Here is a 20309-nt window from a genome sequence, read left to right on the forward strand (position 1 = left end):
GGGGAGCCCGGGGGAAAGCAGAACCTGGCAGGGCTCGGCGCGGGGAGAAGCCGGGAGGGAGCCACGGCCGGGGTATGGGACCCTCTTGTCACTCGTGGGGGAAAATGTGAGTGTGGGGGCTGACTCGCCGCCCCCCGTACAGCGGTCCCGCCACGGCCGGCTCCCGTCATGAGGTGCCGGCGCACAGCGATGCCGATGCCCAGCCGGGACCTCGCTGCAGCTCCGCGGGGCCGGCTCCTGCCCACTCCTCAGCCGTGGGTGCAGCCGAGCGGCTGAGACGTCCTTGCCAGCGGGACCTTGTGCTGAGCAGGGCCCTGCTCCTGCCCGCTGGGGCTGCCCGCTTCATTTCTACTAAAAGTACCGTTCTGTGAGAGAGCCTGCTGCCTGGCACGCTGCTGATGCCCAAACCAACATGTCGGGCTCGAACACGAGAGCGTCTAGCGCTGGCGTGGTGGTGGGCATCGTGCAGTACGGACGGAACTACGTTGGCAAAAGGAATCCAGGGTGGGACGTATCACAAACACAGGGAGGCCAGTTCCTTCTTGCAAATTAATTTGGGGTAATTAACTGAAGAGAAACTTCTCTCCAGTGTACCCGGAGGCTGTTACTCGGGCAGTCTGCCTAGCAGTCTCTCCTCCACAAGAAGCACGCCGTGGCTCTGGCCGAGGCACTCTGTGCCTGTTACAGAGCGAAGCTGTGGCTGGGCGGGCTGTGCCGGGCGAGGGCCGCGGTCAGGCCAGGTCCACGGGGCGCTTCCATGCCAGCGCCAGGTGGGAGAGGAGCTGCCTCCGGGTGACGTCCTCGAATTTCCTACGAAGAGTTTGCTGGGACACCTGAGCTTAGAGGAGGAGGAGCGGTGCCAGCCTTTGGCAGCTGTTAGCAGGGATGTCTCGCCGAGCACGATTCTGTGCTGTCCTGCTCCTGGGCAAGTCAGAACAGCAGGCTAATTAGAGGGAAATGCAGGGTTCGTTAGGCTGGAAGTGCCTAGCGTGGCGCTGCGGGAGCAGGGCACGGCGGCTGGAAGGAGTCGCCTGTACCATTGCAGCTGTTCTGGTGTGAAAATAAAAATAATCTTCCCAGCCGGTACAACAGCACGCCGTGTATTTACAGCACGGGTTGACTTTAAAGACCACGTGGCGAATTCTGCAGGTCTGAAGTTTGTTGAAATAGGGATTAACCAGATCCTGTGGCTGTGGGTCAGTTAGGAAAGGGTTTTCCTGGTGGCTCAGAAGAAATGCCTGAGCCCCCCCCTACAGCAGGGCTCCACAGTGGTGGAGACCCGGCCCTGCTGATCTGATTTATTGTCACCGTGTCCCTTCACGGTGCGGATGGCTCAGGCCCCAGCTGGTGACAAGGCACTACGTGGCGTTTTCCTTTAGCAAAGGAGGAGAGCGAGTACCTTGCCAGCGCTCCGAACCCACGGCTGCCCGGACCACGCGTGCCCCCGGCAGCGGCACCGACCTGGCAGTGGCAGCTGGGTTGTCACTGTAGTGCTGGGGTTGCCTTTCGGTGTAGGGCAGCTGCTTCTCTCCCTCGGACGGTCCTTTGACCTAGATGCTGTATAGTTGTATAGATTGAAGCGGGAAGGCAGGACAGCTTTGGCAGAGAAACAGAGACTGGAGCCGCTTAGCTCACGGGAGGCTTAAACCTGGGTTGTGGTAATACAATAAAAATGTCCCCGGTGGAGCTTCTTCCCTTTCTCACGTGCTTGTTTAATGGAAGTGAAAGTGATCTTCAAGTGACAAAAGGAAACATGGGTCTGTAGTTCCCCGGCTGAGTGCTGCGAGAGACTGAGATCGAGTGCTTGTGGGCGAGAGGTGAGGAGGGGCTGGATAAACACGCCCTTGACTGTAGGGGGGAATGCTACAGGGCTGTGCCTGAGGTCTCCTCTGGTTTTGGGGCCAGCTGAGCGCTGCTCTGGAGCTGACTGAGCCTTCATCCTCTCACCAGGACTTTCTAGTGCCTCGAGTATATCAAGAAGCGAGAGGCTGCCTGTGTGTCTGAGCATCACGCCTGCCGTGGGCTACCCCTTTCCCACGTTCTCGAGCCGTGCGTGGCAGTTCTCGGGTTGAAAAGCGGGTGGACAATTTTAGTAACAGCAGCCAATTTCCATCATTAGGCATTTTTCGAAAAAGAACGCTTCTCCTTTGCTACCCATCGAAGATATGTCTGTGTTTGTGCTAAAATGCCTTGACTTTGGGATTGGTATAATGCTCCTGCTCCAGAGGGTGCCTGGAACAGGGGGTGTGGGCAGGGGGTCACCAAAATGTGGACCAGGCTGCTGCTCCTGGGCGGCTCGTCCTTCTTAACCCCTGTGTGTTTATTCTGCATCTCTAGATGCACAATATCTCTAGATATTGTTGGTCTTGTTTTCTTTAACTTCAAATAGCAGAGGGCAAAATGCAGCCTTTGTGGCCGGGTGGCGATGCCGGAGGGCTGCCGCGCTTGCTGCAATCGGAAAATCTTGGCAGGGGGGAGGGAGAAAAAGAGAAGTCTGCTGGGTGAGCCCTGATTCCTGGCGGATGGGCTGCAGGTTGCGTGTCCCCTGGGTACCGGCAGAGAGGCTGCCTGTCCCGGCCTGCCTGCTGCTAGGAGCCCGGAGCTGGCCTCCCTGGAAAGCCACTGCCTTCGGGTGGTGGCAGGACCTTCCCCAAGCAGAGGGGTTTTAGCGAGTCCAGTTCCTTCTGCTGGGTGCTCGCACCATTGGGGACTGCCGCGGCGCTTTAACCTTGCGCTGCTCCTCTGCAGAGGGGACACATGGGACAAGGTGCCCAGAGAAAGGCAGGTGGGCCAGGACAATAATGGCATCTCCTGGCCTCGTGCAGGTGAGGGGCAAGGAGCAGCTGTGCCCTGGAGTGGCATCGGGAGGCTGGAAGCAAAATCATAGCCAAGTGGTGATGCCACGGGGAGAGTCCGGATGCTTTCTCCTCCCTTATGGGCCTGGAGGTGAGGAGCCTCGTTCTCTCCTGGTGTGGTGTGTTTCAGGGACGATGGCTGCGTTGGTTTGAAGCCCATCGCAGCTGTGGTTGTGTGTCAGAGGAGGGGGATTTCAAAAGCCCTGCAGCCCATCTCCCCCATACACTGCCGTAGCCGGTGACAGGGCTTCCCCTGCCGGTGAGCCACCCGGTGACACAGCCTTGCAGCCTGGAGCCGTCCTTCCCACCCAAGCGGGTACCGGGGGCTCCTCGGCAGAGCGCACTGGGGCCAAGAGGGCCCTGGGTGCTGGAAATCCTCTTCCTTCCCTCCCGCTGCTTCTGCAATACTGCTGTGGGCTCCTGATGCGGTCTGCATCGCACTTTATCTCATCGATAACAGAAAGCCACGTGCTTCCAGTTCGTTAGTGAGCAGCAGGATGGTGATAAGGGGCAGCGTGTGGGGGGACGTCTTCACGCCAGGCGGTGGTTGCTGGGGGTGGGTGATGTCCTGCAGGCAGCAGCCTCGCTGGCTCATCCCTGTGGAAATGGGCTGTGGAGCAGAGTCAGATGCTCCCTATTTACGGTTCTTCAGAGCGACGTTTGGGAGGCACTGCTAGGTCGCTGTGCACACAACCCGGGTTGGTTCTGCGGCGTTTTAGCCTCAGCTGAAGTCATTCTGCTATTCACAAACAGGGATTGCTCTTTGACTGCTCTGCTTGGAGGTGAAACACTGCTGTGGCATCACGTATAGCAGTGTGGCTGCTTGTCACCTCTGCCGAACGGGGATGCTGGCAGCAGTGCTGCTGTCTCCCACCCCGACCTGCGATGCTCCAGGCTGGTGCTGGTATCTTGCATTCAGCTACCGCTGCCCGATCTTGGAGATGATCCTTTCGGGGCATGAGTAGAAGGTGGTGGTTGAGATCTTCTGCCAGATTTTTTTCTTGTTGAGATTGATCCTGAATTTGCTCTTGCCCGTCTCAGATCAGTGCTGGAGTGGGTGGCAGCGTGGTGAAGGGGGAAGGGGCCTCGGGAGATCTCTAGCCCAGCCCCGGCTAAGAGCGGATCCCTTAGACCAGGTCGCTCAGGGCCATGTCCGGTGGAGATTTGGGTATCTCCAAGGACAGAGACTCTGCACCCTCTCTGGCCCCAGGTTCAGTGTGTCGCCACCCCCGGGGTGGACGTTTGTTTCTGATATCTAAGCAGAAGTTCCCTTGCTGCAGTTTGTCCGCTGCTTCTTGTCCCATCAATGCAAAGCTTCGAGGAAAGTCTGGCTCTGTCTTCTCAGTAACCTCTTGTTAGGTGTCTGGAGATGGCAAGATCACCTCCCTGAGAAGCACCAGCTTCTCCTTGTACGTCTTATGATGTACTCCAGCCCCTGACTGTCGTGCTGGACTCACTCCTGTGTCTCCGTGCCTTTCTCGTCCCGGGAAGCCCAAACTGGACACCAAGTCCCAGGTGTGCTATCGCAGGTGCCAGGCGGAGGCGTAGGATCCCTTCCCTGGACCTCCTGGCTGTGGTCTTGCACCACCCAGGAACTGGTTGACCACCTCCACTGCAGCTTTGTGCCACCGACTCCTCTTCAACTTGTCCACCAGCTGGGTGCAAGACTTTCTCAGCAAAGCTGCTTTCTAACCACTGGGGCACATCCATCCCAGGTGCAGGGCTTTGTATTTGCCTCTGTTGAACTTCAGGGGCTTCCCTGCAGCCTGGTGAGGTCCCTCTGAGGAGCAGCCCTGCCCACCAGCATACCAACTGTCCCGCTGACAAAGATGTTAAACAGTTTTGGTCCGGATCAAGGCTCCAGACATCTCTTTTCAGAGCTCAGAATGGGTAAGGAATTAGCTTTACCACCCAAACGGGGTGAGTGCTGAGGGCTGGGTGCCGTCGCTGTTCATGTGCCGCTGTCGGAGGCAGGCTCAGCTGGCCCGAGAGCCTCTCCTGGAACAGGAGAGCTGTTAGCCAGTCTGTGTCCTCTGGGTTTTGGCAACAGTGTGTGTTGTTATGTGGAGATAATCGTACCACGGTCACACCAACATCATATGTACCCGGGATCAGCAGCTGTCTTGGCCTGAGTTTGAAAAACATCCAAAGGAGGGTAATGCTGTCCATGTGCTCGGTGAATCTTTGAGCCGTGCACAAATAACCTTCTGTCTTGGCTCCTGGCTGCCTGAATCCCCCATGTCCCTCTTATAAAAGTTGGGAAGTAGCTTTTTCCTGTCTTCCTGGCATGTGATCCCTGTGCCAGGCGAGGTGGGAGCCAGCCCTCTGCTCGCAGAGCGGCTTGGCCCATCTGGATGCCGGAGAGATGCCAGGACTTGGGGAGGGGGGGGCGCATATTAAAAACACGCTGCTTGTCTAACAAAGTTCAGCTTCAGGTTCAACTGCAGCTCCTTTCCCTTCATCTGTGCTTAGGTCCTGCTGCTGCCTAATCTGTTGGGAGTGAAGCTGCCGTGGGGGTGTGTGTGTGTGCATATTAAAAACACGCTGCTTGTCTAACAAAGTTCAGCTTCAGGTTCAACTGCAGCTCCTTTCCCTTCATCTGTGCTTAGGTCCTGCTGCTGCCTAATCTGTTGGGAGTGAAGCTGCCGTGCCCTGGCCGCTTGCTCCATCAGGAAGGGGTGTAGCAGGGGGGTGTCACCGGTTCAGCCACGTTTGATCTTTCTGTGGACCCCCATGGCTAGCAGAAGGAGAATTTCCCCGAAGGGCTGGTCCTGTCTGAGGTCTGAGCCCAGGAATGAGCAGGCGACATGGCATGAGCGACCGTTTCCATCTCGTTGCCTTGATCTTGCCCTGGACGTGTGGCATCTAACGGGAGCCTTAAACCTTTGTGCTTCCTAAAGCCGGGTGGAGGTGGCTTCCCTTGCAAGGTCTCAGCTTTGTCCCTCCCAGGGTTTCAGGGCGAGAACCGTGTCCTTCCCCCCTCCCCAGGACGGCGGGGGCCCAACTGGGACCTCTGCCTGCCACCGGAGCGGCTGGGCACCAGCGGGCACCGAAACGGGCAGTTCCTGCCTCCAGCTCGTGACTCTGCGTAAGTTCCCATCCACGTCCCCCCCGGGGAGGTGACAGCCTCGGGTGTGCCCGGCTTGTAGGAGCCCACGGTGGTCTGCTCTGACTGCCGGGAAAGTCCACCTGGGTCCTTTCCAGGGGGATTGTGGAGCCATCACAGACCAGAACCAGGCTGGTCTTGGCAAACCCATGTCCAAAAACCGCTACGTGGAGCACCTTGTGCTCAGCCCCTCCTGCGGGCTGATCCACAGCCCTGCGGCTCCCTTGCCGGGGACGCCCCTGCCTGCCGTGGCTCAGGCTTTTGGGGACGAAAGGGCACCAAAGAGGGTTTGAGAAGTGGGAGCAAAACCCGCCTGCAGGTCAGGGAGCGAATGAGAACCTGAAATGGGGAAAATAGGTCAGGCTGCAAACACAAAGGGATATTCTTCATCTGCAGTGACGTGCGCGGCTCCCGGTCGCTCTGGCCTGCGTGTTCCAGACGGGATTGGTGGGGATTAAAGCAGCAGGGGCTCGATCTGGGATCTGCCGGCTTGCCGGCAGAGAGGGACTGATGTGCCAGGGCCCCGCTGTTGCTCGCCATCCCTCTTTTATTCTTCTTTAGCCTGGCAGCTGGGGAGGGGTGAGGCTCCAGAGGGGAAGATCTTAATGTTGAGAAATGGCGTTTGGGCTGTGCTTAGTGACAGTGCTGCTTGCACCCTTGTGCATCCCTGTGTTTCACAATGGCGGAGGGGTGACGGCAGCTTGCCTGCTTCTGCTGGGTCCCCTTGCAGCGCTGCCCGGCTGGAGGCTGGCTCGGCCAGGAGACAAGAGGTGCCCCAAATAGTCCAAAAACTCCCGTGTTACGCAATTGCGCTGCCAGTAACAAGCCCGAGTGGTCACCAGCAAAAGGAGAACCTGCCTCCCCAGAGGGAGACGCAAATGCTCCTTCCCAGCATCGCGCTGGGGCCGGCTCGGAGAGGCGCTGGTGTCCCCGAGGCTGTGTGGGAGCAACGTGCCCCGCTTCCTCTTGTGTGCGCTGGCTGGCAGCCGGCCCGGCCGTCGCTGCAGTTCTGGGTGCTCGGAGGGAGATGAACGTGCCGACATGCTCGTTTCCCTGGCTGGGAACTGCTCCCGTGGAGCAGATGGCAGAGCCAAACGTGCCTTCGGCCATCCCTTGTCACTGGCCTGGTGCGTGAGCTGAGGGGTGGCCCAGGCAGGTCTTGGTGTGCTTGTGACCGCGGAGATGGCACTTTCTGTTCAGGGGGGTCTGTCACTCCCCAGCTCCAGGGGAGTGTGGAACGTGCTGCTTGGCTGCATGGTTGCTGCGTCGGCGTGCCACGCTCCTCGCTGGAGGCTGTTGGTGACTCTGGCCAGCTCTTGGGGCTGCCGGCCTCGAATGAGCTGCTGCTGGCTGGCACCTCCCCTGGGGCAAGCCGGCTCTGCCAACTAACAGGTTGCAGCAGCTTGCCCAAACCCCGGCAGATTGCCGCTGCCTCATGCTCCCTCCGGGGTTGTGGGTCCCACCTCCTCCGTGTGTCCTCTGAGAGCAGTCCTCTGTGGGTGCTGCGCTTCGGGGGGGCTCTGGCGGCGGGCAGGCAAGCAGAGCTCGGTGAGGGGCACAGAGCACGAGCACCCGTGTGCCTGCTCCTTCCTTCTGCCAAGGCTTGCGGCGCATTCAGGAATTGACCCCGTTTTCCCTTCTCTCCTCAGCTCACTCCTTCCTCCTTCCTGCGCATCGGGCAGCTGAGCAATGTGGACCTCAACGAGGACATCCGTGAGCTGGTGAGTGGCACAGAAAGGGGCCCGCCGTTACTGAGACCACTTCCCTTCTTCTACTAGCAGCACTAACGGCTGCTTTTGTTCCCCCCCTCACATCCCGCTTATCCCATGAGGGCTCCAGTGCTTCCTCCTGGGCTGGGCGACCTTCATGGCGTGGGCAGCTGGCTGCCCCTCTGCCTCGACCGTTGCTGCTTCCTCTTAGCCGCAGCGCTGGCCCGAGGACATCATGGTCTCCTGCACCTCTCTGAGTGCCAGCACCAGCCTGCCGGCACAGGAACCTTCCTCCCACGGGAGCAAATGTAGACTCCAGTGGCGTGGGAAGGGATTTCTTTCTTGTCGTGAGAGCTCCAAGTTGCTTCTCTTGCCTGCTGCCCAGCTCAGTGTGAAAGCAAGGGAGGGGATGTATAGTGGGACAGCAGCTGGGGGAAGATGTCTCAGGCCTGGGGACAGGGTTAGCGGCAGACGGGGCATCTTGCAAAAACTCTCAAGTTTCAAGTTATTCCCCCTCCATGCACACCTGAGAAGCTTTTCTTCTCCAGGTGCTCCTGCCTCGGCTCTGGAGCTGTAGGAAGAGCAAACGGGAAGAAGGCTTTTGCTAAATATTTCTTGTGGAATTCTTAAATGGGAAGAAATAGGTCTTAATCCAGCGCCTCAGAGGAAAGGCTGGGCTGGCTTTGGCCCTAGCTGTAACGCGGGGCCGGGGAAGGGTGTAGGGTGCCGCTGCCCCGGGGCCCTCTCCGGCATCCTCAGTAAATGCCCTAATTTGGAGCTGGGAACAGCTTGCACGGTCAAAGGCGTTTGGGAAACAGAATTTGGTTTCTGCCCAAAATCACGGGCCTGCTTGAAATAGCTCCTTGCTTTCGGCTGAAGGAATTTCCTGCCGAGGTGAAAGGTTGCCCTCCACTGGAGCACAGAGCCGCTTGGAGGCAGTGCCGGATCAGCATGGCAGCCTGGTACCCGGCTGGGCAAACCCTCCATCTGCCTGTGGGGAAACATCCTACCCGGGGCTGGAGAGGCAGTGGGCGAGGGTGCATGCCTGACAGCCTGTTCCAGCTGCCTTAAATCCCATACATCCACCAACTGCTGGAAAATCATCCCGGATCATGGCCTGCCGGGCAGCTTGCACTAGGGCTTGGGTCTCTGCAGTCCTCCCTGCCTCTCCTGAGCATGAAAACCAGCATTAAACCAGCAGTTATGTGGCAGAGAGGAGGGTTGGACTTGGACCTGGCCCTTCTAACCTGTCCGTCATGTCCTGCAGGAGACGGAGCTCCCTCGGCAGCATCCTAATGAGATCCCCCACAATGAGAAGCTCCTGTCGCTCAAGTACGAGGTAAGCGCCCGTCTTCCCTCCCTCGGCTCTGCCCTCTGGGATGCAGTGGGTGAGGTACATGGGGCGAGGGCTTGCGGCCGCCCAGCTAGAGGGGTTTCAGTGGGGAAGGAGCTGGATCGAGGGAGGAAAAAGATACAGGGGTGTGGAGGGGCAGGGGTGAGGGTCTGAGGCCAGCCCTCCCCAGCACGGGCGTCTCTTCCCCTGAGCTAGATGGTAACAGCATCTCCCTTTCCTGAACTAGAGCCTGGACTATGACAACAGCGAAAACCAGCTGTTCCTGGAGGAGGAGAGGAGGATAAACCACACGGTGAGTCTTGCTGCGACCCGGTTGCCCACCGTCCCTGCAGCTGGGATGGCCCAGGGAAGTCACTCCCCCCTGCCTGGCTGCTGGGGGGCTTCTCTGCTCCGGGGGAGGTCGTGCTCAAAGCAGTGCTTGAGCCGGGGTGGGTTTATGGGCGCTGACCAGCTTGTGACGAGCCGTAAAACCTCAGGAGCAAGGACCCAGCATAGGATGGTTCGAATGGGAGCTAGCCTGGGTGCGCGTGGTGGCATTGCCGGGCAGCACGGGGCAGGTCCCTGAGCAGAGGGACTTCTGGAGCCATGTGAAGCATCTGCCCTGGGGGCTTTGGGAGTCAGTGCCGCAGCAAGAAGCCCAACAGGAGGGGCCTGATGGAGAAAGGCAAGCTGGAAAAGCACATCTGCTGTTAGGGATCCCACAGAGGGGCAGGGGCACTGGCTTAAAATAAGTAAATTGTGGCCAGGCTTTGCAATCCTGGATCAGCCAGCATCGTTTTTCCTTGGGCAGCTCTCCTCAGAGCTGCCCAGGCTTAGGGCTGTGTTGGGGGAAGTGGCCAGGTGGGTTGGAGTCCCCCTGATGCTGGTGGGGGACGGGCTGGGTGGCAGCGGGGTCTGATGGCTATCTGACCCTCAGGCTTTCCGGACGGTGGAGATCAAGCGCTGGGTCATCTGTGCCATGATCGGCATCCTCACCGGCCTCGTCGCCTGCTTCATTGACATCGTGGTGGAGAACCTGGCTGGGCTGAAGTACCGGGTGGTGAAGGGCAGTATCCTCCCATGGAGCTGTGGCCACTGGCCAGCTGGGAGCTGCGGGATCTCTGCTCCTGGTAGCCATGAGAGGGGTGCCAGGGGAGAGGGCAGCGCTTCCTTGCCTGGGTTTGGCGTTACAGACCCTGCCACCCAAGGTGCTGCCGAGTGCCCGGCTGCTCTGCAGGGCTGAGCTGTGGCTGGGCACTGCCGTAACGGAGGAGGCTCCTTGCAGCAGCCCTGGCTGTCCTAAGTGCACAGGATCTGCTGCGCTGCCACAGCCCAAGAAACACTTTAGTGTTGCGTTATTGCAGTGGGAAGGATGGTACCCAACCGATACTAGCCTTTCCTTGAGCTGCTGCCCCAGACATCGACAAGTTCACGGAGAAAGGGGGCCTGTCTTTCTCCCTGTTACTCTGGGCCACCCTGAATGCCAGCGTGGTGATGGTGGGCTCCGTGATCGTTGCTTTCATAGAGGTAAGAGTTTGGAACTGGTCTGGGTTGGGGTATCCCTGTGCCTCCTGCCCCAACTCTTTACACGGGGGAAGCAGGATCATGTCTCCAGAAAACATGAAAATTTGTGTAAAAGCAAATATATTTCTGCCAGATTGGCTCTTGGTAGCCCCAGTTCCTCAGCGTTGGCTGCAGCTGTGCTGTCAAGTTTCTCCAGGGTTGTCAGGCTGACGGGACGTGCTGTCCTTCGCTGGCAGCCCTGGCAGCCTGGGGCAGAGGGTGTGCTCCAGCCTTGGGCGCAGGCGCAACTCTTGCAAGCCTTGGCCCCAGCTTGGCCTCTCCGCGTTGGGTATACATGAGCGCCGGCAGAGAGCAGGCTGGTCGGGTGCCTCGGGGACACGCTCTGGAGGGCAAGACAGAGACTGGGGCCGGTTATGGCTGGGAGGGGGCGATGGCTTCCTATGGGCCACTCTGAGTCAGCAGTGTCTTCCTTGTGGCTTTGCCCTTGCTCTCCCTGGCCACCAAGTGTGAGCCTTCTGCAGGACCGGGCCTCTTGCCATGACATGGTGGTGGGAACACCCTAGTGTTCCCCAAGAACCCAGCAAGCTCCTGGCACGTTTGACCTTAGGAGCAGTGGGTGCCTCCCTCAAGTCCACCTCCAGAGCCTGTAGATAGGCTTTGGCCTCATCTCTGAGCCTCGTGGAGGTTGTGCTTGGTGTGCCCTGTGCTGAGAGACAGGGGTAGGGTGGCCAGTGCGTCCCCATCCTGTACGTGGCAGCCACTCATGCTGTCCCTGCTCCCCGCAGCCCGTCGCAGCTGGCAGTGGCATTCCCCAGATCAAATGCTATCTCAACGGCGTGAAGATCCCACACGTTGTCCGCCTCAAGGTAGGAAGGAGGAGGTGGTGGGATGTGTGCCTTCTGCCCGCGATGGGGCCCCTCTGCCAGGCTGGCCCAGGCGTGTTTTGTCCTCATGGGGTGGTCCCTGCCTGCGCTGCAGCAGAGGAGGAGCTGGCATGAGCTCCCTGCTGCGCTGCCCGGCTCTGTAGCTGTTCCCCCCTGGTGTCGGGCAGTTAAACCTCCTGCCCTGGGATCAGCAGCTGGCGCTGGGAAGAGCAGCTTTGGGTAATTTTTTGCCCTGGCCAGGAAGAAAGTTGGCCAACCCCATTGCCACAAGGGAGGGCAGAGAATCACGAGTTCCCTGGGGTCGCTGGCTCCTGCTGGGTCTGCGTCCCCCGTGGCTGCCGCGGTTGTGTTCCTCGTGCCACCCACGTGATGTGCTGTGCCTGTCGCCTCTGTTTTGCAGACCCTGGTGATCAAAGTCTGCGGGGTCATCCTCTCGGTGGTCGGCGGCCTGGCCGTTGGGAAGGTGATGTGCACAAAGCGCTCTCTGGCACGCTGCTGGCATGTTGTTACCCGCTGCTGGCACACGTGCCACAGCCCATTACCGGCCCTGTGCTGGGGATGGGGCGCTGGGGGCCCTGCAGTGACTTCCCAGTTTTATTCCCTGGTCTGCTGGCCAAGGTGACTGCGGCGTGGCCAGGCTTGGGGAGCCCCCAGGGCATGCGGTGCCTCCGAGCCAGCATGTGTGTGGCTCGGCTGAGGGCAGGAGAGCAGCAGCCTACGTCCGTCAGTGGTTGTCCCTGCAAGTGTTAGATGGGGGAGGCCTGGGTGCCCTGTTGGGACCTTTCTAGCTTGCTGGGATCGAAGGCAGGCAAGGGAAGCCCCTGTCCCCTCGGCTGGAGGGAGTGCCGGTGGGAACAGGAGGTGGCCTTGGGAGCCGCTTGCTAGAATGAGGATTTAAGGGGGGAAAATGGCAAGGTCTGTATTTCCCGGAGGGAAATCCTCCCAGCCAGCTTCTTCAGGGCTGCAGCCTGCTGAGCAGCGTTCAGCCATCCCTGACTGTCCCTGGGGTTCCTCCTTTTCCGATCTGACTCTGCTCTCCCGCCCAAAGGAAGGACCCATGATTCACTCTGGAGCGGTGATTGCTGCCGGGATCTCCCAGGGAAGATCCACGTCTTTAAAGCGAGACTTCAAGGTCGGTGTTGAGGGCCGAGGGGCTGTGCTGCACGTGTCCCTCCTGTGCCTAAACCAGGCTGTTCCTCGGGGTCATGCTGGTGGCTTGGGGTCATATATGGCATACCCTGTGCCTCCCCTAAACTCATGCCTGTGGCCAGCCCTAAACCTGCCTTTGCTTCGGTGTTTCAGATCTTTGAGTACTTCCGCAGAGACACAGAAAAGAGGGACTTTGTCTCGGCTGGAGCTGCTGCTGGCGTCTCGGCTGCGTTTGGTGCCCCCGTGGGTACGTGTCACGGCTCTCTGACACTGAGCGGTGCCTGCATGTGGATCTCGTCAGGAGGTTGCTCCCACTTGCATGGAGGCAGCTGCCGGGATCTGCCTAGGGCACTGCAGGAGCCCTCCTGCAAAGCGCCTGGCCCCGCTCCAAGCTGTACTGCCATGCCACCCAGGTCTTGGGAAGAGAGGAGGGAGTCATCTGTCTCAGATCCCAAATGTTGCCTCCCTCAGATGGAGGAGGGCAGTGGAGGGGCTTCACTATGATCACTACATCACTGATGGCTTGGTGGGCTTGCTGGTCCCTTCTCTGGAGCCTGTGAGGTCTGGGGCAGTGTGGGGCACAAGGTCTAGGATGAATTTGGGTGTCTTAGCTGGTGCTGTGAGCCAAGGGTCTGTGGCATGCGCCCCTTGTGAAGGTGTTTGTGTCTTGCATTTGCAGGGGGTGTCCTCTTCAGCTTGGAGGAAGGGGCTTCCTTCTGGAACCAGTTCCTGACGTGGAGAATCGTAAGTGCTGGAAAGCAGGAGCAGTAAATCGAGGGCTGCCAGCTGTGATGTGAGGCATTGCCTTTTCCTGATGCCCTGCAGCCCCAGGCCTCCTGCCATCCCTGCCCCAGCCGGGCAGCCGAGTGTAACACATCCCAGGGAACAGCATCCCAGCTCCCCTTCTGTGCCCTGGCCCTCAGGGGCTGAATTTGGACCTGGCTGAGCTCCATCTTGCTGCCAACTCCTTTCCAAGGGAGCTGCCTTGGGCTGTGCCCCAGGGCAACGGAGAGGCAAAAGGAAGAGCGAGCCCCTGGTTGGTGTAAGCTGCCCTGAGTGCTGCCACAGGGAACGTGGCCTCTTGTCCCCACCACACCTGGGTACCAAGCCCTACCCAAGGACCTTGGGGGGGGGGTTGGTTTGGGGCAGTGTGGGGGGCACGTGGTGAGGGCACGGGGCTGGAGGCGTCTGGCAGTGACTCTGGGCTGCATCTCCTTCCAGTTCTTTGCCTCCATGATCTCTACGTTCACGCTGAACTCTGTCCTGAGTGTTTACCACGGCAATGCTTGGGATCTCTCCAGCCCTGGGCTCATCAACTTCGGCAGGTTTGATAACGAGGTATGGCACAGATATTCCCCATGTAGGGCTCTGTTGGGGGGGTTAGAAGCAGCCCATGGCAGCTTGGGGCCACCAGTCTGCCTTAAAACGTCGCCCAGAGGCTGAGGCAGGCTCTGCCCTAGCAGGCTGTGAGGTCTGGCCAGATCCCAGCTCCACCAACCCCAGCAGAAGGCTTTTCTGCAGCCACTGCTGGGTCTGGGGGCTGCGGGGTGACCAGGGGAGACTTTGAGGCAGCTCTGGGAGCCGCTCACCAGCACAGGCTTGTGCTGTCCCAGCAGACAGTGACCGGCTGCGGGGCTGCAGATGGGCCAGGAGATCTGAAACCCACTTCTTTCTTGCTTGCAGAAAATGGGATACACGATCCAGGAAATTCCTATCTTCATCTTTATGGGAGTGGTTGGTAAGAGAGTGCTGCTCTTTCAATTTGATTAGTCTGAATAATTTCCTCTATTCACTGTCTGGGTCTAAAAAGCTTTGGAATCCAGTTTTCTGGGGAGAATGGAAAATCCATTAAACTCTGGAGCGGAGGCTGCTTGTGGGGCTTACACGGGGGTGAGAGCTGGATCCCGGCCCAACCCTTACCCTTGTAGCAAAGGCGAGCCCCTTTAATCCACGTACCGCAAAGTTGTCGAGTGGGGTCAGTGCATCGCAGTCGTGGGCAGCCCCTCGCTTTCGAACGAGCTGCCCTTATCCCCGCGGAGCTGTCCTATCCCTCACCTGCCTAGTGCCAGCGCTGTGACGCTGGCCCCCGGCCACCCTGCTGCCAGTGCGGGCTCCTCTTGGTGTCAGGTCCTGGCTGTCTCTGCAGGGACAGTGTCCATGTGTCCTGGGACTGTTGGTCCTGCTGGATGGGTTGTTGATGTCTCCCTGAGCTTGACGGGTTTCGTGTGTTCTGGGCAGCCGTAGGAGAACCTGGGACCTGCATGCTGAGCTTTTCCTCTTTTGCATTTGCAGGCGGGATCCTCGGGGCCCTGTTCAATGCCCTCAATTACTGGTTAACGATGTTCCGGATCAGGTAAGAGCTCATGGGTAACTAAGGTGATTGACATGGGTTGGCTGGTGCCTTCTGTGCTCCCTTGAAGCAGCGTTCCCAGCCAGAGCAAGGCTGTAATCTCGCACTTAACGTGAGCAACAGCAGCCCCTGGAAGCTGGGAGGCAAAGATGCCACGTGCCTCTCGCTGCCTGCCATCGAGGCTGTGACCCGCAGCATCCCACTGTTGCTCTGACCCTGCTAAGTATTTCCCTCCAGTGACTTGAGGGCCCAAAGAAGTGCAAACACTGTGCAGACCTGACTGTTATGTGCTTCTGAGAGTAACGAGAGAATGGAGAGACCTACGAAAGCCATCTGAGCCCAGTCTGGCACAGCCAATACTTGTCACCAGCTTTTCAAACGCCAGGACCGGCCTCGTGGCCTCAGGGAGGGATGACCGCAGTAGAGCGGTGAGGGGCCTGCAGCAGCTGGCCTCGTGGCCTCAGGGAGGGATGACCCATGGCAGTAGAGCGGTGAGGGGCCTGCAGCAGCTTCCAGGGCATCACTCCTCTTGGGCCTTCACGAGCCGCAGCTTTCTGGGCTTGGCTCTGCACTGTCCCCCCAGCCAGATCACGCCAACCTTTCCGTGGGAGCTGTTGTGCCCAGCTCCGTGCAGGGGAGGCAGGCAGGTCGGCTGGAGCTGGCTGGGCAAAGCTGCTCTTGCCGCTGGCCTCCCACCCCAGGTCTCTACGATAGCTTTGCCAGAGGACAAGAGCGCAGGACAGCCTGGCAGGGTCTGGGAAGGGAGCAGAAGCAGCCAGCCTGTCTGTATGCCCGATGTGACGTGCCAAGCCAGGCTGTGGGTGATTCTACCCGCACCCCTGGGTGCCACCCTCACTCCTCCGCTCCCTTCGCAGGTACATCCACCGGCCCTGCCTCCAGGTGGTCGAGGCCATGCTGGTGGCAGCAGTGACGGCCACTGTGGGCTTCGTCATGATTTACTGCTCGAGAGACTGCCAGCCCATCCAGGGGAGCACGGTGGCATATCCTCTGCAGGTAGAAGATGCTGGAGAACGGTCCCCCCAGGGTGGGGGGCACTCTGAGCCTGGGTAGAGGCTGAGGGCTGAGCAGGGAGACAAGTCCCTGCTGGGTTTTGTGGCACTGGACCTCACAGTCAATGCCCTCCGCCGCAGGCAGAGCTGGAGACCCAAGCGTGGTGTTGGAGTGCTTGCTGTCCAGAGCTGCCTCCTCCCTGGCACGTGTCCCCCTGAGCCTGGCAGCCTTCCCTGCCGCAGGGCGGCCCGGATCTGCTGCTTCTAACTCTCTCTTTTCTTCCCCCTCAGCTTTTCTGTGCTGATGGAGAGTACAACTCCATGGCCACTGCTTTCTTCAACACACCTGAGAAGAGTGTCGTCAACCTCTTCCATGACCCTCCAGGTCTGTGCATCTGGTGAGCGGGTCCTTAAACATGAGCAGAGCGGGGCTGGGCTCGCGCAAGATGGCCGACCTGTTCCCTGGCCGCTCGTGGGACAAGGCAGGGGATGATCACCACGGCCCCACGAGGGCACGATGGGATGCAGCAAAGCACTGTGCCTGCTCCTTTCCTGTGGTGGTGGAAGGAGGAGGGATGGATGCTCCACCTGGTGGCACCTACAAGCTCAGCCAAAGGGCTGTGGTCTCGGGAGCCTATGGATGAGGACCTGGTTTTGTTCGTGCATGTTAGCAAGCTGTTGCTTCTGAGTTGCGTGGGAGCATGTCTGACCCTCGCTGGCTGGCTGAAGTCCGTCCTGGAAATGTCCCTGACTGTTTTCTTAATTAGCAGGGCCTCTTGCCCCAGAATGACTTTACCTTCTGGGCAGGTTGTGGAGGTGGATCTCGGGGTTTGGATTTGCTTGAGAAATGCAATTTGGCTTCCAGGTTCCAGCTCCCATTTCTCTTGGACCTAGTGTAACGACAGCATGCCCTCTGCCTGCTGGTCTGAGTTTTGGGCCCAGCTGCACGTGGGCAGGGAGCAGACAGCGCCGAATTTCTGGACCCTCAGCCCAGAGAGTGCAGCTTGCCCACCCGAAGCCAAGTGATGTCCTGTGTCTCTGGGCCCCTCCCTGCAGTGCTGGGTCCTCCCTGGCTCAGGGCTTCGGTCTGTCGACCTCTCTGTGAAGGAGAGGTTGCAAAGTGCTTGTTTAAACTAGACTGAGCTGCTCAGCAATCCTAAAAGAGCAGTAGGCTGAGTCCTGGGGACAGCAGGGTCTCGCTGTGATGGCACAGCCCGCGCCATGGGGCAGCTTGGGACTGGCCGGAGCAGCTGTGGGACGGGAGGAGGTTTGCAGGACCTACTCTGCTGAGTTGATCCCGAAGCTGGCGGTAGGACCCCTGCCAGCTCACCAGTACCTCTGTCCTCCTGACCTTGTCCTCCAGCACTGGCAGTCCCTCGGGGCTTTGAAATTCGTCACGCTGCCTCGCGGGAGGCTGGGAACCGCGGGGCTGGGAGGGGACAGGTCATCGCAGGTCACGAGATGGAGGAAAGGCGCCTGCTGGACTCGGTGGGATGGGAGGGCTTGGGATGCCACCGGCTGGCTGGCAGGGCCCTTGAGGGGGCAGAAGCAACCTAAAGAGCCGGTTTGAAAGGCTAGTGCTGCCAGGGAGGAAGGTGCACCCGATGAGAGGGGCTTTCACTGCTGGGAGTGTGTCGTGGGGTGCTGCTGTCTGTTCTCCCATGGCTGCAGCCCATCGCGGTGTCCTCTGGGCTGCGGGACCAGCACTGACTCTCCATTCTCTCTCCACCTCAGGTTCCTACAACCCCATGACGCTGGGCATGTTCACACTGATGTATTTCTTCCTGGCCTGCTGGACCTATGGCCTCACGGTGTCTGCGGGGGTCTTCATCCCCTCCCTGCTGATCGGCGCTGCCTGGGGGAGGCTCTTCGGCATCTCCCTGTCCTACCTGACCAAAGGCTCGGTGAGTGCTCGGTGAGAAAGAGCGCTGAGTGGGAGACGCGGCACCCAGCCCTCCTCCCTTGCCCCTGGGCAGGCAGCACGGGCAAGCAGCAGGCATGGAGCTGGCTAAGAGCCTGGCACAGCAGTCCGGAAAGGTGTGGAGGGGGGTGACTCCTCACTTGATGTCTTCCTGAGCTGCATCTGGGCTTTCCCACATCGCAGCAGAGCCCTGCTGGCAGGTGGGCTCTGCAGGTGGCCTCAGGCACTCCTCCCCACTTTGAAGGGGGGTTTTGGGGCCAGGGTGCTGTTTATTATCTCTGGGTGCCCTGGAGCTATCAGTTGACTCAGCCCCTTCTCTCTCCTGTGCTCAGATCTGGGCTGACCCTGGGAAGTACGCCCTGATGGGAGCTGCCGCACAGCTGGGTGAGTTCCCCATGGCGCAGTCTGGCCACCTCCTGCTCATGTCGGGGTGAAGGTGGCATGGGAAAAAGTGGTCCATGCCTCCCTGGCACAGCTTCTTCCCCAGCTGAAGCCCAGCCTGGCTGTCGGCTTCCTAATAACCCTGCCAAGTACGGGCAGCACTGGGGCACTAGCGAGGGCTGGGCTCGTCCAGGGCACCCCTGCCTGTGCAGGCAGTCCTGGATCACCATGCAGAGACTGGGGGGCCTCGGGTGCTTTGCTATCCCCTCGCCCCATGTTTCCGTGCCCCTCTAAACCCTCAAACCCCTCGGATACCTCTTGCAGGTGGGATAGTGCGGATGACACTGAGTCTCACGGTCATCATGATGGAGGCGACGGGCAATGTCACCTATGGCTTCCCCATCATGCTGGTGCTGATGACGGCGAAGATTGTGGGAGACTACTTTGTGGAGGTGAGAGCTGGTGTGGTCACCAGGAGCCTGGGACCCGGCGAGAGGCTGTGTGTTGGGGTTGGGGGTGCTGGGGAGCTGTGGGGGGGGCCAGGACTAGTGTGTGCTCCTTCTCGGAGGGGAGCTGCTGCCTGGCTCTACCCCTCGGCGTCTCGCCGGGCTTCTCCTGACGGCTTGGCTCTCATTGCAGGGGCTCTACGACATGCACATCCAGCTGCAGAGCGTGCCCTTCCTGCACTGGGAGGCTCCGGTGACGTCCCACTCCCTCACGGCCAGGTAGATGGGCTGGGGGACGCTCGTCACTCCCAGGGCAGCAGCTTTTGGACCACGCTGTTGGCCTGAGGTGGAAATGGAGGTGGTGACATGTTTTGTCCCCAGTGCCACCAGCCCAGCCCCTTCCCCAGTGGGGAGCAGGGCCCGTGGTGCATTCCCCCCCTGTGTCCCTGGCGGGTTATGGGGGTGGAGGAGGTGTGCATGGGGGGGTGTGTGTGCAATTTGGGGCTTGCTGCCGTGGGACTGTGTTTCACGCTGAGCCTTTCCCGCAGGGAGGTCATGAGCACTCCTGTCACCTGCCTGCGGAGGATCGAGCGAGTGGGCACGGTTGTGGACATCCTCAGCGACACCTCCTCTAACCACAATGGCTTCCCGGTGGTGGAGAGCAACCCTGATGCCACGCAGGTGGGCTGGGTGCCGCTTGTGAGGGGATGCAGTTGGGGGTTGGCCACATGAGGGCTGGCTGTGGTGTGGGACCCTTGCCCTTGCCTCCCCCCGCCCCAGCCCCATCTCACGTGTGGTGCTCTGTCGCAGGTGGCAGGACTGCGGGGTTTGATCCTGCGTTCCCAGCTCATCGTCCTGCTGAAGCACAAGGTGGGTGATGCTGCGTGGAGGCTGTTTGGGCTGTGTCAGAGCCCCGGTGCCCCTGTCCCACTGCTGCCTCAGGCCCTTTGGTGCCTGCCTTGCTCAGGAGGAGCTGGTGGAGGGTCCATGTCATCTCCCTCGACTCACCCGAGGAGACAGTGAGGGCTGCCGTGCCGTGCTGGGGTTACCCCAGCATCATTCTGCACTCCACTGGGCTCACAAACCCCAAGTGAATGGGAAACAGGCTGTTCTTCTGCAGATGATCTATCTGCCCCATGCTCCTGCCTTCTTCCCTCCCCGCTCTTGTGCGTTGCCCTAGCCCTGGTGCCTCAGTGCTGCGTGACAGTCTGCTCTTGTGCATTGCCCTGGCCCTGGTGCCTCAGTGCTGCGTGACAGTCCCTGATGGCCTCTCTCCTCCCAAGGTTTTTGTGGAAAGGGCCAACCTGAGCCTGGTGCAGCGGCGCCTGAAGCTGAAAGATTTCCGGGACGCCTACCCCCGCTTCCCCCCCATCCAGTCCATCCACGTCTCCCAGGACGAGCGTGAGTGCATGATCGACCTCAGCGAGTTCATGAACCCCTCACCCTACACCGTGCCTCAGGTAACAGCCAGGGACCCCCTCCCCACTCCAGCATCCCGGGGTCACGGGTGGGTGATGGGTGCCGGCTGGGGATGCCGCAGCCCACGCAGCCCTGCTCTGCCTTGCAGGAGGCGTCTCTGCCACGGGTGTTCAAGCTCTTCCGAGCCCTGGGGCTGCCACACTTGGTGGGTGTGTGCAATCA

The 20309-nt window shown here is 59.9% G+C and overlaps 1 protein-coding gene across 1 annotated transcript in view; it reads left to right on the forward strand.

Annotated features, from left to right (window-relative positions):
• The first annotated feature begins 412 nt into the window (after window positions 1–412).
• CLCN7 (chloride voltage-gated channel 7) overlaps window positions 413–20309 on the forward strand; it is a 20895-nt gene continuing 998 nt past the window's right edge. Inside the window, exons 1-27 of the mRNA XM_009278693.2 lie at window positions 413–504; window positions 2749–2825; window positions 5844–5943; window positions 6005–6248; window positions 7611–7682; window positions 8938–9009; window positions 9251–9316; window positions 9941–10073; window positions 10421–10530; window positions 11313–11393; window positions 11812–11874; window positions 12460–12543; window positions 12714–12807; window positions 13240–13304; window positions 13782–13898; window positions 14244–14298; window positions 14853–14913; window positions 15786–15924; window positions 16212–16305; window positions 17655–17824; window positions 18174–18225; window positions 18547–18674; window positions 18862–18947; window positions 19217–19349; window positions 19479–19538; window positions 19952–20128; window positions 20236–20309. Coding sequence (XP_009276968.1) covers window positions 413–504; window positions 2749–2825; window positions 5844–5943; window positions 6005–6248; window positions 7611–7682; window positions 8938–9009; window positions 9251–9316; window positions 9941–10073; window positions 10421–10530; window positions 11313–11393; window positions 11812–11874; window positions 12460–12543; window positions 12714–12807; window positions 13240–13304; window positions 13782–13898; window positions 14244–14298; window positions 14853–14913; window positions 15786–15924; window positions 16212–16305; window positions 17655–17824; window positions 18174–18225; window positions 18547–18674; window positions 18862–18947; window positions 19217–19349; window positions 19479–19538; window positions 19952–20128; window positions 20236–20309 — 2699 coding nt within the window. The remainder of the gene's footprint in view (window positions 505–2748; window positions 2826–5843; window positions 5944–6004; window positions 6249–7610; window positions 7683–8937; window positions 9010–9250; window positions 9317–9940; window positions 10074–10420; window positions 10531–11312; window positions 11394–11811; window positions 11875–12459; window positions 12544–12713; window positions 12808–13239; window positions 13305–13781; window positions 13899–14243; window positions 14299–14852; window positions 14914–15785; window positions 15925–16211; window positions 16306–17654; window positions 17825–18173; window positions 18226–18546; window positions 18675–18861; window positions 18948–19216; window positions 19350–19478; window positions 19539–19951; window positions 20129–20235) is intronic.

The sequence above is a fragment of the Aptenodytes forsteri genome, unplaced genomic scaffold, assembly GCF_000699145.1.
Source record: "Aptenodytes forsteri isolate BGI_AS27 unplaced genomic scaffold, ASM69914v1 Scaffold26, whole genome shotgun sequence".
Taxonomy (NCBI): domain Eukaryota; kingdom Metazoa; phylum Chordata; class Aves; order Sphenisciformes; family Spheniscidae; genus Aptenodytes; species Aptenodytes forsteri.